The 16,972-nt window shown below is 43.2% G+C and overlaps 1 protein-coding gene across 1 annotated transcript in view; it reads right to left on the reverse strand.

Moving 5' to 3' along the window:
* Positions 1 to 4,565: 4,565 nt before the first annotated feature.
* Positions 4,566 to 16,972, reverse strand: part of WWC3 (WWC family member 3) — a 117,015-nt gene continuing 104,608 nt past the window's right edge. The window contains exons 17-23 of the mRNA XM_075263648.1: positions 16,347 to 16,498; positions 15,164 to 15,326; positions 9,878 to 10,042; positions 7,819 to 7,911; positions 7,148 to 7,378; positions 6,770 to 6,897; positions 4,566 to 5,268 (exon numbers count right to left, since the gene is read on the reverse strand). Of these exons, the coding sequence (XP_075119749.1) occupies positions 5,202 to 5,268; positions 6,770 to 6,897; positions 7,148 to 7,378; positions 7,819 to 7,911; positions 9,878 to 10,042; positions 15,164 to 15,326; positions 16,347 to 16,498 (999 nt within the window). The 3' untranslated portion in view covers positions 4,566 to 5,201. The remainder of the gene's footprint in view (positions 5,269 to 6,769; positions 6,898 to 7,147; positions 7,379 to 7,818; positions 7,912 to 9,877; positions 10,043 to 15,163; positions 15,327 to 16,346; positions 16,499 to 16,972) is intronic.

Here is a 16,972-nt window from a genome sequence, read left to right on the forward strand (position 1 = left end):
CTGTATAGTGCGGTAATGTCTAGCGTGGCGCCGAAACAGTCACTGCCACCAATGTTATTTAAAGGGCTAGACTTGGTCGGCTGGATCAAGCATCCAGCTCGACACTAGTCATAAGGTAAGACCTTTGTTTTTCCAGTAATTGTTCTATTGGCACTTTATCTTGTATAGACCATACTTTAACTGAAGCCGGTTATTGTAAGACTCTTTGCACCTGTCAGTTACCTTCACAAATATCTTGTTTGATATGAATCCCTCACATGTACTATTTGGTTTGGCAACATGCTGATTTTAGTACAAATGTAGTAGATTGATATCATGTCAGCTCTACACTGTAGTAGCAATACGCCTTGTAACACATCTTTCGGGCAAAGTACATTTGGATGCCTTTTTAGACACAGAGATGTTTGTATATATACTTTTTATTATGTTTTACTGGTTTGCTTATTGCTGCTTTTCCCCTCTTTTGGGGCTATTGTTCTTATTTTTCGTTTAGTCTATACACTTGAAAAAGGGCGGTTAGCCCGAAACGCGTTGTGTGTACTTTTCCTAAATAAAGTGAGTTTTCAAGAGAACAACGGATTGAGCGCGGTGATCCTCGGTTTGTCCGGTCCATTTTCGCCATTACCTGATAAAGTAAGAAGATATGTAACGTTATTGTAACTCACACAAGTTTTCTAACTGGCGTAGAACCCTTTATTAATACTTGAATACAAAATGCCAGTCTTATCTTAAATCTGCCCCACTAAAGTGGATGAGGCATTACCCTTGAAAACAGACTAAAGTAGAGATGAGATATCACCACAGCAATAGGAGTGTACAAAATTGGTTAAGAAATGTTGCCAAGATTCTTGGAAGTGTTACCCATGTCAAAAGACAGAAATTGTGAGATGTCAATTTAGGGCAAATTGCTTACCTTCTGTACCTCTTATGGTATAGCCACAGGACTTGCACCTATTTCTAAAATGAACCCCCAAGTTCTGTCCCATCCTCTATTTCACTATGACTTTGCTGACAGGCTTTACGGAAACATAAACTTGCTGAACTACGCCGTTTCCTATTCCTATAGAAGTGAACAGGGAGCTACATTGATTCCATCATTCCCATTCACTTTTATTTGTTTCTATAATATTGAGGACAGTCACAGCGAGGTAGAGCAAAGAGACGGAACAAAGTTTAGCTACATGATGTCAAAGTTTCCCAACAGAACGTTGCCCAGAATATTAAACTGCCTCGTCTTCTTATATGTAAAAGAAAATGTAAGTCATCATTGCTCCAAATTCCAGTTCTTATACTCCCATGCCCATTGTAGTCACTTTAGACAGTAGACTGGTAAAGCATGGAGACTGTGACCAGACTGTGTGAATATGCAGCTAGCTGTGATGCACTTTCTATATTGAGACTCCCAGGGGGTAATTTATTAAGCAAAATGTGTTTGAATTCTGGCATAATTTGTAACCAAAAACTGTCTAATATGCTGTGTGCCACGTTTATCAAGACAGAGTCATAATACACAGTCCAGTCCCATTAATGTGACCACCTGTCAGAATCCAGAATAACCACCTTTGGCAGAGCGGACCGCTGCGAGACGTGCAGGAAGAGAGGGGATGTTGTGATCATGTCACTGGGATGTTGGCCATGCCGACTCCAGTGCCGTGGCCAGCTGCGCCAGCTTATGCGGTTGAGCATCCGTGGCGTGAACAACCCAATTAAGGTGGTCCCACAGATTCTCGATTGGGTTAAAGTCCAGGGAATTTGCTGGCCAAGGGAGTACGGTAAACTCATCCTGGTGCTCCTTGAACCATGCACGTACACTGCGAGCTTTATGACACGTCACATTGTGCTGCTGGTAGATGCCATCATCCTGAGGAAAAACAATTCGCATGTAGGGGTGAACATGGTCCGCAAGGATACATGCATACTTGTGTTGATCCATCGTGCCTTCCACAATGATGAGTGCACCCAGATGGCTGATGACACGTGCCTTCTGCGATTGGTTATTTAACGTTGACGTCAAAAGTATGCGTTGGTCACATCAATATGACTGGACTGTGTATGTGTTAATCGACTCGTTTTCTTCCTGTATGAAAAGGGGATGTGATCTCATGGAAAAGGGGTATGGCTTAAATTGCGACCCCATACTCCAAAAATGCGGCAAGAATTTTTAAACCAACTATTAGAAGGTGTGAATTTAGACAACACAGTCTAAGAATACGACTGACTTACCAAAAAGCATCAGGCACATTGATAAATCTGGTGCAGTTTAGCACTGTCTAGTCTAAGTTTGCGCTGCCTATCTGTTATACAGGCAGATACGCCCTCTTGACTGTTCAACATAGAAAGAACAAATTTAAGTCGATAAATTACAGGTTATACTGAATCTTTCCCACACATATATATATATATATATATATATATATATATCTCTCTTCTCAGCTCCTTGTGCTACATGCTGCCAGCTAGATAGCATTTTATGTGACAGGTTTCCCTTAAACTTTTTCAGCAATGTTTGCCCCAGCAGTCCATCAGTAGACTCACACCAGCAGATTAGCTTCCTTGGATCACTGTGTATCAGCAAACCTTAAAAGACATGCCATTTTAGAGATACTCTGAGCGAATTATCCAATCATCACAATTCGGCCCTTGTCAACATTGCTCATTCTTACACTTACACATAATGCTCAAGAATACTTACTATGGTGGCTACACCTGAATTCTGGCCTAGAATAGCAGCACACAATGTAGTTTCGGCCTCCTGCATATGACCGCATTTAGTTCCGCACACACAGTCCGCATGAGGGCCATATATCCTGGACTGAATGTGAGATATGATGAATGAGCCAATTGTTCCTGTAGTAGACGGACATTAAGCTGTATGTCTAGTACTGTAGTGATCGGGTCATTCAGGAGCTCATGGCATCATATCTCACTATAATAGCCATAGCCATGTTCAGTCCGCCCTCATGTGGACTGTGTTTATGGAACTGAATGTGGCTGTGTGTGGATGGCCTTAGGCTTTTTTTGTTCCAACTAGCTCAACATGAGACATGGCTTGGATGAAAAGGAGATGTGATTTAACAAACGACACTGTGCACCACAATTGTGCCAAAATTTTGCTGTGAAACTTGGGCACAAAGGAAAACAACTATAGGTCATATAAATGTAGAATCAACAGTCTAAAGATCCAGCATCAGCCACTGTGATTCATCTGGTGCATCTTCAGACTACCGCAAGGGGAACCCCTGAACGGAATACAAATGCAATTGCAAGGGCTGTGCAGTAAAAGCACATGGACCCCATAGACTAAAATGAGGTCCGTGTGCTTACCGCCAGATCTCCACAGGGATCGTGCGGACAGGAAAGTAGTTCCCAATCTACTTTCCTGTTCACATGATTAGAGTCTATGGGGTCCGTACGCTTTTACAGTACAGCGCTTGCAATTTCATTTGTATTCCGTTCGGGGGTCCCCATGTGGACTTTACCCGGACAGAATACAAAAGCAGATGTGAAAAGGGCATTAGGGCTAGTTGACACAGTTTTTTTTGTAGGTGGATTTTGATGCGGAATCTGCCTCAAAATCTGCCTACAAAAAAAAGGCCGCTCGCTTTTTATTTCTGCTAGAGATTTTTTTCATCTAGTTGGAAAAAGAAGTGACATGTTCTTTCTTCCTGCGGATTCTGAGGCTGAGACGTAAGACTCACTCCCGATTAGACCTATTCATTCAGGCCTAATCAGGAGAGGGATGCTGATGCACTGCAAAAGGTTTCTGCTGTGTGAACATAAACTTAAGTTTACATTGTGTAACTATTACACTATGTTCACACTAGCGTTGGAGTCTCTGTCCCAGATTATGCTTAAAATCGGTGCAGACAGAAGTGCTACAAGGACGACATTTCTCTCCATTGCTTTCAGTATAAAAAGTTGGAAAGCCAGCAGACTATATTACAGTCTATGGGGTCCGTGGTTTCTGCAGGTAAGAGGACAGGGTTTCCGTCTTGTGAACCCAAAGGGTCAGTTCACACAGAGTTTTTTGGTCAGGGTTTTGAGGCCGTATCCACCTCAAATCCCTGACCAAAAAGACGGCTCCCATTGAAATCAACGGGAGCCGCTCAGGTCTTTTTTTTGGGAGCCGTTTCTTCCGGCTCCCGGAAAGAAGAAGTGAGGCGCTCATTCTTCAGGCTGAGTCTGAGGATTCGGCCTGAAGAAACTCCCTCCTCCGCACTAGGCCCATTCATTGGGCTTAATCCGGAGCGGAGTGCGTGGCTGGATGCCAATGCAGTGCACTGGCTTTCAGTCGCGGCTACCCCGATTTTTGGATTGGAACCTAAGACCTCCGCCTCAGGTTCCGATCCAAAAAACCCCGTGTGAACTTACCCTAAGAATGGAAACCTGAACGCTAGTGTAAACCAAGTGTTAATCGATGTAGGTCAGTATATCAACTCCTGACAGGTCACGAGATAATCAATGCTATACATTTCGCTTGGTCTCACTGTTATGGTTGCTTGACGTACATCAATACAACATAATGAAATAACAAGAGGGTTTCTGAAAAAATGCAATGCCATCTTTAATTAGTATTAAAAACCTTGCAGTGATAATATTTCAATACGGAGAAGAGATGGTGTAAAAGAATAAGAGATATGTTATGAAAGAAGAAGTAAAAAGGTAAAAAGTAACAAAATGCTACTAAAGGTGATAAGTCTGCAAATAGTATTTTCATTTCAGGTAACAGAAAGAAAGCAAGTTCACCCCGATCAATTCATCTGTATGACAAAACACTCGGAAGCAGAAATTCAGCTTAAACATTTAAAAAGGACATTTTCCCTCAAGGAAAATAAGGACCTATAAATAAATTACAATACAGTGAATTGCCCGAACTTGCTTTATTTCTGATCTCCAGCCTTTTATTAAAGTCACATAAAACAGCATCAAAACTGTACACATTTCGTCTGAACAGAGGAGTTGATCTATAAAATAGGTTGCCTTCAAGGATGTCAGTGTTACAGCAAGGAAAAACCAAGCCTCGCTGCGGTCATATTATAAAATATATAATTATAGATATTTATATATGCATATATGCTTCTGTTTTTCTTTTTTTCTTTTTTACAAAATAATGAATAACTTTGAAAATATAACATTAAACTTCACTAGTGTCACAACTTCACCGGGCTGTGAACAGAAGGCTCCATGCTTCTCGGACTGAATCATACGTCGTCTGCTGGAAGAGGAGGTATGTTTATTCTTGGTCTTGTGAAGAACGCCATCTTCTCTCTGAACGAGACACGGGAAATTTGATTTCAGAAGAATAAAATAATAATAATAATAATAATAATAATGATAAATTTTATTTATATAGCACCAACATATTCCGCAGCGCTGTACAATTTGTAGGGTTCAAATACAGAGAAACATAACAAAGAACGTCATTTTACACAATGGGACTTGATTATAAAATATGCCAAAGTAGGTGTGAAAATAAATACATTTTTCTACTTTTTTCCATTTCAATAGGATCAGGATACAATCTCTAAATTCTCATTGTAAGTGGCAGAATCCATTCTGGACTGATGTGGTTTCATGCATGGATTTCTATAAGCTGCATTCAGGGGTAGAAAGCATTGCAGACATATCTGCAACACATCTAACTGGTGTAAATATACCCACAAGGTCCTGGCCCCAAGTCATTATTCTGTATAGTCTTAGGATGGGATCACACTACCGTCAGTGTCCGCCCCTGGGTTTCCCTCCTAAACCTCAGGGAAACTGGACAGGGGACGGCTTGCCGGCGGTCAGCTTTAAAACCCATTCATTTGAAAGGTGACCGCCAGTATCCGTATGCGGCCTCTCCAACTGGAAACCATTTTGTTTTTTGCATGGACACAAAGTCCTGCATGTAATGTGAACGCTGCTTTAGATTTGTACAATTTTTGTACAATAGAAGCCCCTTCTATTCATATAGGAGATTTCTCTAACTAACAGATGTGTCCCAGGTGGAGAGGCCACATACGGAGAGGCCGCATACGGACACTGGTGGTCACCTTTAAAAAGTCCAATTTCTCAATAAACAATTTTAATGTTACCAAAATCAGTGGGATATAAAGGATAAATATCTTGTGATCAATCTGTTTTGAAAATTTAGGCCTCCAGCACAAGATCATATTCAGTCCCACAAACACACACAGGGTCTATATTTCCCGAACTGACCATGGCTGTGTGCATAGAACTCACTGTATAATAGTAAGGGCTCGTTCACATCTGCGCCCGGTCTCCGTTCTGCAGGTTTCCGTTTCCTGCACAAAACAGAGGAAGGAGACGGAAACCTGCAGGACTCTTTCTCACCCATTCATTTGAATGGGTTTGAAAGCTGTCCGGCCGTGTGCGGTGGTGAGCGTTTTATGCTCTCCACCGCGAAACCATTTTTTTTTAAATCCGGACACAGAGTAGGACATGCAGTACTCTGTATCCGGTTTAAAAAAAAACGGTTTTGCGGTGGAGAGCATAAAACGCTCACCACCGCTCACGGCCGGACCCGGTCTGTGGTTTCCGTCTTCTTGCATGCAGAAGACGGAAACCACAGAATGGAGCCCCGAACGCAGGTGTGAACCTAGCGTAAGTTGTGAACTTCCAGTCAGTCCAGTCCAGTATAAAATGGGCATTTCGGGAGGGGTAGAGGGTGTCAGACCTCCACAAATCTGATATTAGTGACCTATGCTTAGGATAGCTCTCCATTTTTAAGATACCGCTTTGATGCCAAAGATCATACGCCTCTTACCTGAAGGTCTGCACCTGTAAAGGTTCCTTCTGGTTTCGACCACGCAGCTGGAATACTTCTTTAGAGGCTTTCTTAAGCATTTTCTCAGCTGCTTGTTCTTGGTGCTGCTCGAGTTTGGTCTGTCTTGTCTACACATTGTAAAAGAGAATAAGATTTACTGTCAACACATTTTCAAACCTGCATCAAAGTTTTAAGCCCGGAGTCCTGAAAAAAGACGCCACGCAATGGCCACCCATACTGATAAAAATAAGACCTCTATATTTGATCATATAGTTTTGTCCTATGTGCTTAAAACTCTATAGGATTAACAATAATAATAAAAAAAAAAATTACAATAATATATTTTTGAAAGTGAAATCTCGCACATGCCAAACGTACCTGTCTTTCTGCCTCTAAAAGCAAATTCCGGAATCGATCATCGCGCAGAACCCACTGGGGGAGCTCACTCTGGCCTCGATGCTGAGCCTCCTCCAGACGTTGCCTGAGCTCTTTTAGAGCATTTATTTCCTCATTTAGTTGCCTCTGCTTTGTTCTGGAAGCCTGGAGATCCAGCTCCAGGTCAAGAGATGTCCTTGCCATGATCTCCGCCATGGAAGACTGGCAGGCTTGCTGCAAAAAGGAAACCCAGGTTAGGTGAAGAATATGGGAACAATAATACCAATAACTGATTGATGCACAATCTAGTACTCCGCACCAGGATGTCTAGTAAACTACTGCTCCAATGTGACTGCAGTCCTAGCAGAGATCAATAAACATCAGTCAGTTTAACTATCTGTCCGTCCATTCAGCTTCCTAAAAATAGGTCTGCTTTTTGTTCCAGGAAAAGAAACAACTCTAAACCTGAAGGAAGCAACCGTGACTAAGACTCTAAGACTATGACCACAATATGGATCGAAATAGCTGACCATATAGTCCCATACAGATCATGTATTCTCCACTGAGTATCGAGATCATGATAGGTCCTAATACAAAGTGTCCGCCTGCACAAGCTCTTAGGTTCTCCATGAAATCAAGCAAAGTGTGGCGGCGTCTTGAAACTCTTCTCTTACCTGTTTATAGCGTAGTGTTCGCCTTTCCAGTGTATTACGGATGAAAGGTGATTTTCTTGGTAAGGTTGAACTATCGCTGTCGCTTCGATATAACTAAATAAAACAAAATTCACATTGTACAAGGCTGTAGACAAGAATACTGCAATGTGAGAGCCAGATCAGATATAATACTATGGAAGGAAACAGGTTACGAGTTCCTCAACTCCCTTGAGTTGATGGTTCATGTCAAACAAATGAACTGAGTAGTGAAATATAAAGGGTTATTCCAGTCACAGCAAGTTACTGCCTATCCAAAAGGGGTTAACTTGCTGATGGGTTGGGGTCCAACTATCTCCAGTAGTCCCAATTATTTGGTGCTCCGTAGGCTCTCCGTCCAGCTGCTCCACTCAAAATCTTAGGCCAGGTTGTAACTTGCTGTGAATGGAGTACCCCTTTAAGACTGGATAGAACAAACTGAGGTGATTCTGAGATACAGACATGACACTTACAGCAGATCTCCAGATGTTGTCGAATAGAAAGCAATAGGCACGCTGGTCCAAACGTATTTCCACATGAAAATAAGGCTTTATCTGTTTAGACCAGCGCGCCTATTGCCTTCTTTCCGCCCACATTTGGAGATTCCTGACACATGGTCTTGTGCAACGCGTTCCTGAGGCCGGCTGCTGCTGCTACTGGGGTCCGCTTGCTCTATAACAGTCTATTTTACAAGCCTACATAGTGGACGTGAACTATTGGTCACAATCCCACAAGGTGAGCCTTCAATCATCTATTGCATTTGTCATTACCACGTGTATTACAGTATCACGCTCTTAGCACTTGGCGCTGTTTTGTCTTCTTCTCAGTACTTAGAGCAGATCTGTCAGGTCAGTAATATTCATCAGCTATGTCTCCTGTGTATTCTTACAGTGCATCTAATAGCCAAATGACACCGTATTCTCAGGAATGGGAGTGATAAACTCTTTTGTCTTTATCATGTTAAAATTAAGCATTTTATTTGGGGGCACTCCTACAAATAGGGGCACTATTACATATGGGGCCACTATGGGGGTCACTATTACTAATAGGGCACATCAGGGGAGGCGTTATTATTACTGAGAGGGGCACTATGAAGTGCACTGTTACATAGTGGGGGGCTTTTGTACTACTGGCGGCTCTGCTAGAGGAGAATAAGGTCCGCTTCACATCTGGGAGTGAATTTTGGTTTGGGGACCCCCTGAAAGGAAACTTAATTCACATAAAAATGCAGTTACAGTCAGAAACCGGAGGACCCCATAGACTATAATGGAGTCTGTGTGGTGTCCACGAAAAATGCAGAGAGGGGAACGGAATGGCCCAAACGCAGATGTGAACCGGGTCTAATTCCATTATAAGGCAGCCAATCAAAGGTTAAAGGAGTCAGATTATTTTTTGTCAGATTTCGTATGAAACTTTCTGTGTCCTCCTTATTAAATTGTTGGCTCTATGCACCTCAAAGACATCGATCCTCTGTGACTGCAAATAGCAAGATGCATCCAAGGAATGGGGGAGACTGGACCCTCAGGAAGGTGAACCTTGGGATGACTGCTGTGCCTTGGTACCTTCCTCAGGTAATATCAATTTGGCAATGGGTTCTTGGTCAGACTCCGGGGCTTTAGGTAGAAAGTCACCCACTCCCCCTTATGCAAATAATATATATCTCTGTAATGTCACGGCTTTATTTAAAGGAGTAGACGAGATATTTATAGAGTTTATGGCTCGGCTATCTGTTTGCTTTAGCAGTTGTGAAGTTAATATTTACACATTTATTGAAACCATTTATTTACCTTTAATAAAGGCCGCGACCGGATTTTATTCACCGACTAGTTATTTATACAATTGTGCTTATGTCTATGTATAGCATGCAATCCCATAAATCTAGGCATGTAATAATCTCAGACATTATAATACTAATCCATGGAGATGACTTCAGATGAACTATCGGCTTATTCTCATAAACTACACTATATTAAATATCTATACTGAAAGATTTACTGTGGATATAAACCGCACAGCGTATAATCTGATGTTCAGTTGGACTTACTCTGCAAACATACTGATTCCGGGCTCCTGGAGAAAAGGTCTGGGAGCGGACAATTGTGCTGCTTCGGACGAAGGGAGACCCGCGAGACCTGCGGCAGGATCTCTCCTTTTTCAGGATAGTAACATCTTCTGGAAAGACGTCTTCTGTGTTGGTCTCTTTATCTACCTGCAATATAAAAAATGAGAACAAATAAAAAAAAAAGAAACAAAAACTTTGCCAGCATTACCTGATATCTCATCTACTACACCATGGTAAAATTCTTTTTGCACGTCTGTGTATATAACAAGTATGATTGTACCTTACAATCTGTTCACTATGTCGTACGTAGTTTGTAGAAATACATCATCACAGTTCAATGTCCATCAGCTTTTGGTTCTTCTATAGGAACGCCTTGTTTCAGCCACTTTTTGTATGTATTGCACACACTCTATATGGTGGCTGATCTTCAGGCAGTAAGTTATAGAGAGGGAACTAAGCAGATTGATATATGTGTATAATATGTGGGAAAAGATTACATCTCTGCCTGTTCATGTCACTGCGCCACCCTCTGCTTGCATGTGGAAATGCAGGAGGCGTGTGCAGTTTAGTTCCTTGCTTAGAGTTTTTGGTTTCACTGTGTGAACACGGCTCTAGTTCTTTAATTGTATTCGCACCACACCCGTCTTCTGCCCTTGTCTGCCTCTGTCCATGAAGTAGTTAAATTTTGTCTTGCCTGTGATTGACAGCCTGCCTTCCTGTCAGGTCCAGTTAGTCATGGCTCACATTCACACTGGTGCCTGTTATTGCCTCGTGCTTGCTGGCTTTCTCTTGCTGTTTAGTTACTTGTATTCTTAATCCTGACCTTGGCTTTCCCTACTGACTATTCTTTTGGACTCTGATTTGGCACTGCATTGCTTGATTGTTACTGACCCCTGGCTAGCTGACCTCCCATTGTTGTTGTTTGTCTTGTCTGCGTTTTGTGTGTCACATATACAGGAAGGGACCGTCTCCAAGTTGCCGCCTATTACATAGGATAGGGCCTGGCAAGAAGAAGGGACATTGGGGGGCTTCAGCTTAGGGCTCTCTGTCTCTTGTGCCCATTCCTCCAGGGTTCTCCAGCAGCTACTGGGGAATTGTCATCTAAGCAATTCTCTAACATTAGGGCTGGGCAATTATGGCCTAAATCAAAATCACAATTATTCGGGCATTTTTACTTCAATTACGATTAATGTTGATTATTTTGGCCACGACCCTTTTACAGTATGAGTATGTGTTGGGTGAACGTATGGGAAACATTCTATATTGTTCAAAGAGCACATCATTCAGAATGCTGTAGTCTTTGGCTGTCTCAGTATATAGCAACATTTAGTTCATATGGAGGAAAATGGTGAGGAATTTGGTGTGGAATTTCAGCACTGAAAAAAAAGCCAAATTCCTCACCATTTTCCTCTGTGTGAATGGACTCATATATATGCCTAGTGGCAATTCATCAGTCACTATTCTCACAAAGTTTTTTATTGAGTACTTCGGCTTTAGAGACACCAATTTACAAGGGGAAAACATCATTCTGTAGGGCTGGTTTGATACAATGGTTTCTGGTGACAGACACCCTTTAGAGCTAAAGCCACATATTGCAGAGAAACTGCAGGGTTTTTTTGTGTGCAAATTTTGCTTTTTTTTTTATTTTTAGAGGAATATAAAGGAAGCACTTCACTCTACTGCTAAATCCACTGCTTGCTTTGGCTCAGAAAAAATGATTTTTATTATTTATCATATAGTTTATATATATATATATATATATATATATATATATATATAAATTTATTTTCTCACTTTCACTTTTTTATTAATTTTAGCACTGAATGTTGCACTGTGCACTTATTTAGCACATTATATTTCTTCTTATTCTGGCAGTGCATGAATACGCTCTTCAACATCTATATCAATGAACTGGCTACAGCCCTGGAGGCCTCACCAACCCCAGGCCTCACCCTGAACAATCGAGAGGTGAAGTTCCTGCTATACGCCGATGACCTCCTACTCCTGGCCCCCACCGAGAAAGACCTCCAAGAAAGCCTGTCAGTGCTGGAAAAATTCAGCACCACATGGGCCCTACCCATCAACCAGAAGAAGACCAAAATCATGGTATTCCAGAAGAAGGGCCACAATAAAGCCTCCACCACCTCACAATTCACACTGAACGGCTCCACACTGGAGAAAACCAACAGCTACACCTACCTGGGGCTGGAGCTCAGCCAATCAGGAAGCTTCAAAGCAGCAATAGAAACCCTGAAAGCAAAAGCCTGCAGAACCTTCTACGCCATCAGAAGACAACTGTACCACCTCAAACCACCGGTGAGGGTCTGGATGAAGATATTTGACGCAGTCATCTCCCCGATCCTTCTCTATGGCAGTGAGGTTTGGGGCCCAGCCACCTACCCAGACCAGTCAAGGTGGGATTCCAGCCCAACAGAGAACTTCCACCTGGAGTTCTGCAAATACCTGCTCCATGTCCATCGCAACACCTCCAACATGGCCTGCAGGGCAGAGCTAGGCAGACTCCCCCTATGGCTCACCATACAGAAGAGGGCGCTAGCTTTCCAGGCACACATCCAGGTGAGCAAGTCCGACTCCTACCACCACCAAGCCTGGCTAAGCCACCTGAGCAAACCAGACATTCACCAACCAAACAGCAGCCAACCACCAAACCAAAAACACCAACAGATGATAACCAAGGCCGAAATAAAGGCGACCACAGAGGCAAATAGAGAGCGGTACATTGAAGAATGGAGAAACGAAATAAATAACTCCAAGAAACTCACCGTGTACCAATCCCTACAAAGGGACTACACCATGGCCACCTACCTGGAGAAAATACGCCACCCCAAGCACAGACAGACCCTGAGCCGATACAGACTGAGCGCCCACAACCTAGAGATAGAGACGGGGCGATACAGACAGACGTACAAGCCACGGGAGAAGAGACTGTGCCAGCACTGTGACCAGGGGGCCCTAGAAGACGAGACCCACTTCCTGCTACACTGCACCAAATACTCAGCTATGAGGGCCGCCTACTACCAAAGACTCTCTGCCCACATGCCAGACTTCATATCTGCAGACGAGAAGAGGAAACTCTACATCCTACTGGGAGAAGAAGAGGCCACTGTGGAGATCGCTGCCCAATACGTGTCCAGCTGTCACCAAATAAGAGGAAGATGAGACTCCACGGACTGTTATATTTATCCCAAAACACCCGCCCCACCCACCCCCACCCCCACCTCCCCATATAGCAGCCACCAACGAAGAGGAAGATGAGACTCCATGGACTGTTATATTTATCCCAAAACACCCGCCCCACCCACCCCCACCTCCCCATATAGCAGTCACCAACGAAGAGGAAGATGAGACTCCATGGACTGTTATAACCGAACCCCCCCCCCCCATACCCACCACCCACCCAACCCAACTCCCCCACCCACCCACTTTACTAGCTTTGGCAATGCCAAATACCTATTCGGACGTGCCAATAAAGCATTTTTTGATTTGATTTGATTTGTGTTAATTTACTTTGGGTTTACTGGCGCCATCTGGTGATTCTGTGATGGTAGTGCCATCCCAAAAGCCTTAAACCCAACATAGGATAGTAGTTGTATACTGCTAAACCACTGTGCTCCTTCATTCCTGCCAACCTTTCCCAGGTGCTTGCCCTAGTTTGCTGGGTGAGGCACATGGTATGGGCGAACTCATGACGGTTGTAGATGCGCCATTATGGTGCCATCACATGTTCAGCAGGGTGACATCATCACTCTTAGATGCCAGAGTAGCCCCTTGCATCACCCTGTATGCCATGACATTTTATAGTCAGTTTTGGACTGGTTGACCAGAGTAACAAAAGGATTTTCAGGTGGGTGTAGGATCTAACATAGTAATGGTCCATGAAGACCATTTGGAGGGTACTTTGGTCTATTAGAGGTTGTTGGAGGGTGGCAGCAGCTGTCTATCCTTATTTGTGATTGGTCACACACCATTAATATAATAATAATAATAAATTTTATTTATATAGCGCCAACATATTCCGCAGCGCTTTACAATTTGTAGGGTTCAAATACACAGAAAGATATATTACAAAGAAAGTCATTTCACACAATGGGACTGAGGGCACCATTTAAATAGTGAGCTTGCTTTACTGTAATGCTTGGTTCACATCTGCGTTGGTATTCTGTCCGGGAGAGTCCACATGGGGACCCCCTGAACGGAATGCCAAACACAATTACAAGCGCTGTGCAGTAAAAGTACACAGACCCCATAGACTATAATGGGGTCTGTGTGCTTGTCACGCGCTGTCCGCACAAACCATGCGGACTGGAAGGTAGATTGTGAACTACTTTCCTGTCTGCATGATCCCTGCGGAGATCTGACGGCAAGCACACGGACCCCATTATAGGTTGCGGCATGTGCCCTATAACCTGTACGGCAATTTATTTAGAAATCTTCATGTTGTCTACTTTCGGAACCATACATTATATTCTGGAGATACTGTTTTGTGAATACATATGATATTTATGTTCTTACTTTACACTCATGGTATGTGCTGTGCTAATATTATGCATCTTTAGGACCAGTGTGGACAATTTAATGTGCGTTCCTCTCTTTTTATCATATACTGTATGGGATTTTTTATTACCCGTATTTTACAGGGTATGAGACGACTTTTTAACCCCCAAAATTTTTCTGAAAAGTTGGGGGTCGTCTTATACGCCGGGTATACAGGGGTGGAGGAGCGGGATCGCAACCTTCCTGCCGCCGCTGGCTTCCTGCAGTGGCAGGAGTGTAGCGATGCTGCAGCCCCGGCCTCCACCGGGTATGCAAAGCTAATGGCGACCGCTCTGCTGCAGAGCCCCGATGCTAATGTCTGCAATCAGAATGTACTCTGATTCCAGGCATTAAAACTTAACCCCACTCCCGTCCACAAAGCAGACTGCCGAACACTTCCCATTCACTTCAATGGGAGCGCTCGTAACAGCGGCGTTTACGAGCGCTCCCATTGAAGTGAATGGGAAGTGCTTGGCAGCCCTGCTGTAACGCCGGCGTGTACGGCTCTCATACATGCCCGGCGTTACTCAGTGTGCATGCACCCTTACGCCGGAAAATACGGTATATACTCTGTGTGTATTTATTTTGGCGTTTTTCTAATCTAACCTTGCTCTTAAGTTTAGCTCCGCTTTAAGAAGTTAATAATTATAGTTATTCAGAAAATAAAAATTAACAACAATTAAATAGATGTGTATAACTAAAAGTGAATTTTACCTTCAAAGGTTCATTGTCATTCTTCAGTGAATCATACAGGGTTGCCTGCCCTGTACACATGGGCCCATGCACGGCATCGCCATATATAGCCTCCGAATAATGAGGACTCAATGGTGTACTGTTGCTGTGACATCCGCTATCTACAGAGTCCGCTTGCCAGCTCCTGCTCCAAAATAAGATACAGACAAACAATAAAGGCAATGTCCCTGCTGACTGTGTCCATTCTCTAAGGGTATGTTCATACTGTGTGGCAGATCTTCAGATGATTAGGACCATTCATTCGGGCCTAATCAGGAGCGGGATACCGATGCACTGCTAGCCATGCAGAAAGGTCTCATGGCAGAAAAGGTTTCCACCATGTGAACTAGCCCTAAAAACGGATTACATGCTCATGTCATTACCAATGACTTTGAGGGTTATAAGTAATGGGACTACAAATTATGAGAACTAGATGAAAGGTTTATCCAGGAATTTATTCTGCCAAATTTGGAGTCAGAAAGGAAATCTTCCCCACATAGCGTAAACGCCGCAATCTTGCCACCACGGCAAAATCCACAGTGTCTTACAGTACCTACAAAGTGGATAAGATTTCAGGATTCAGCAGAAAGATATCCACAGTGGACATGCAGAGATTTTAAAAACCATTGCGTTATATGTACGGAAATGCTGTCTTTTTCTTTAAAGCAGATGAAAACTCTGCAGGCTTTCTCTAAAGGAGAAAATGCAGTGTGTTTCTGCTGGGATTTTTTCCTGCAGCGCTTTTTGGCTTCAGCACACTATGTGGGGCTTCAGCCTAATTCGGTTTATTGGATGTCCACCCTCTAAGGATTTTGGCCTTCCTCTGAATCAACACTTTAGATTTTGAAGTTAAACTTGATGTACCCCATCTGTTTTAACTACGACATCCTACAGATTGACAATCTGCCAATTTACACTGTGGATTCTTTATGCAAGGTGTGGATGAGAAATCTCTTCCACTTCTTTGTCCTGTTGATTTTCTACCTGTAAAAACAGATGAAATATCCACGATGGATTGGTGTATAGCCTTAGACCTGCTCCACATTACAGCCTGATCTGCTGCAATACATTTCTATTCCTATATATTTTAGGTCAGGGGGTGTAAGTTTAGGAGTACATTGCAATCTGCAAATGTGTACTAGCATTAGACCAGGGTCATACATACCTCTCTGAGGTCGCCTCCACTTGGTCCTCTTTCTGCTCCATCTCAAGGATCTCTTCCTCTGTATATTCCAGCTTCACCCTCTCCTCTTCCAGTTCACGCTCCACTGCTTCTAGCTGAGCTGTTGTTCGAGCCAACAGAGCTGACACAGCGTCCTAGAGGAGGGAATTAGAAATCATTAGGAGAACCAAAAAATGCTAAATGCAAATATCTGTACAACTGTAGGCATCTGTGCATCTAGTTCTACCATAGTTCTCCTATCTAACAGACTGATGCTTTTATTTCTCACACCAGCTGAAGGCCATCTTTCTGAAGACAAAGGTATATAAGGGGGGCATTCACACTTACGCCTGGGTCTCTGTCCTACTCCCCAGAGAAACTGGATAGGGAATGGTTTCCCGGAAGAGTTTTAAAACCCATTCATTTTTTGTGGCCGGACACAAAGTCAGACATGCAGGACTTTGTGTCCTGGTCCAAAAAAACCTGTGTCCCCGCGGAGAGGCCACATATGGACACTGGCGGTTCGCTTTTAAAACCCTTTCAAATTAATTGTTTTTAAAACTGACCGCCAGGAAACTGTTCCCTATCCAGTTTCTCCAGTGAGCTGGGGTCAGAATATAGACTAGAAT

Source organism: Leptodactylus fuscus, chromosome 2 (genome assembly GCF_031893055.1).
Source record: "Leptodactylus fuscus isolate aLepFus1 chromosome 2, aLepFus1.hap2, whole genome shotgun sequence".
Lineage (NCBI taxonomy): Eukaryota > Metazoa > Chordata > Amphibia > Anura > Leptodactylidae > Leptodactylus > Leptodactylus fuscus.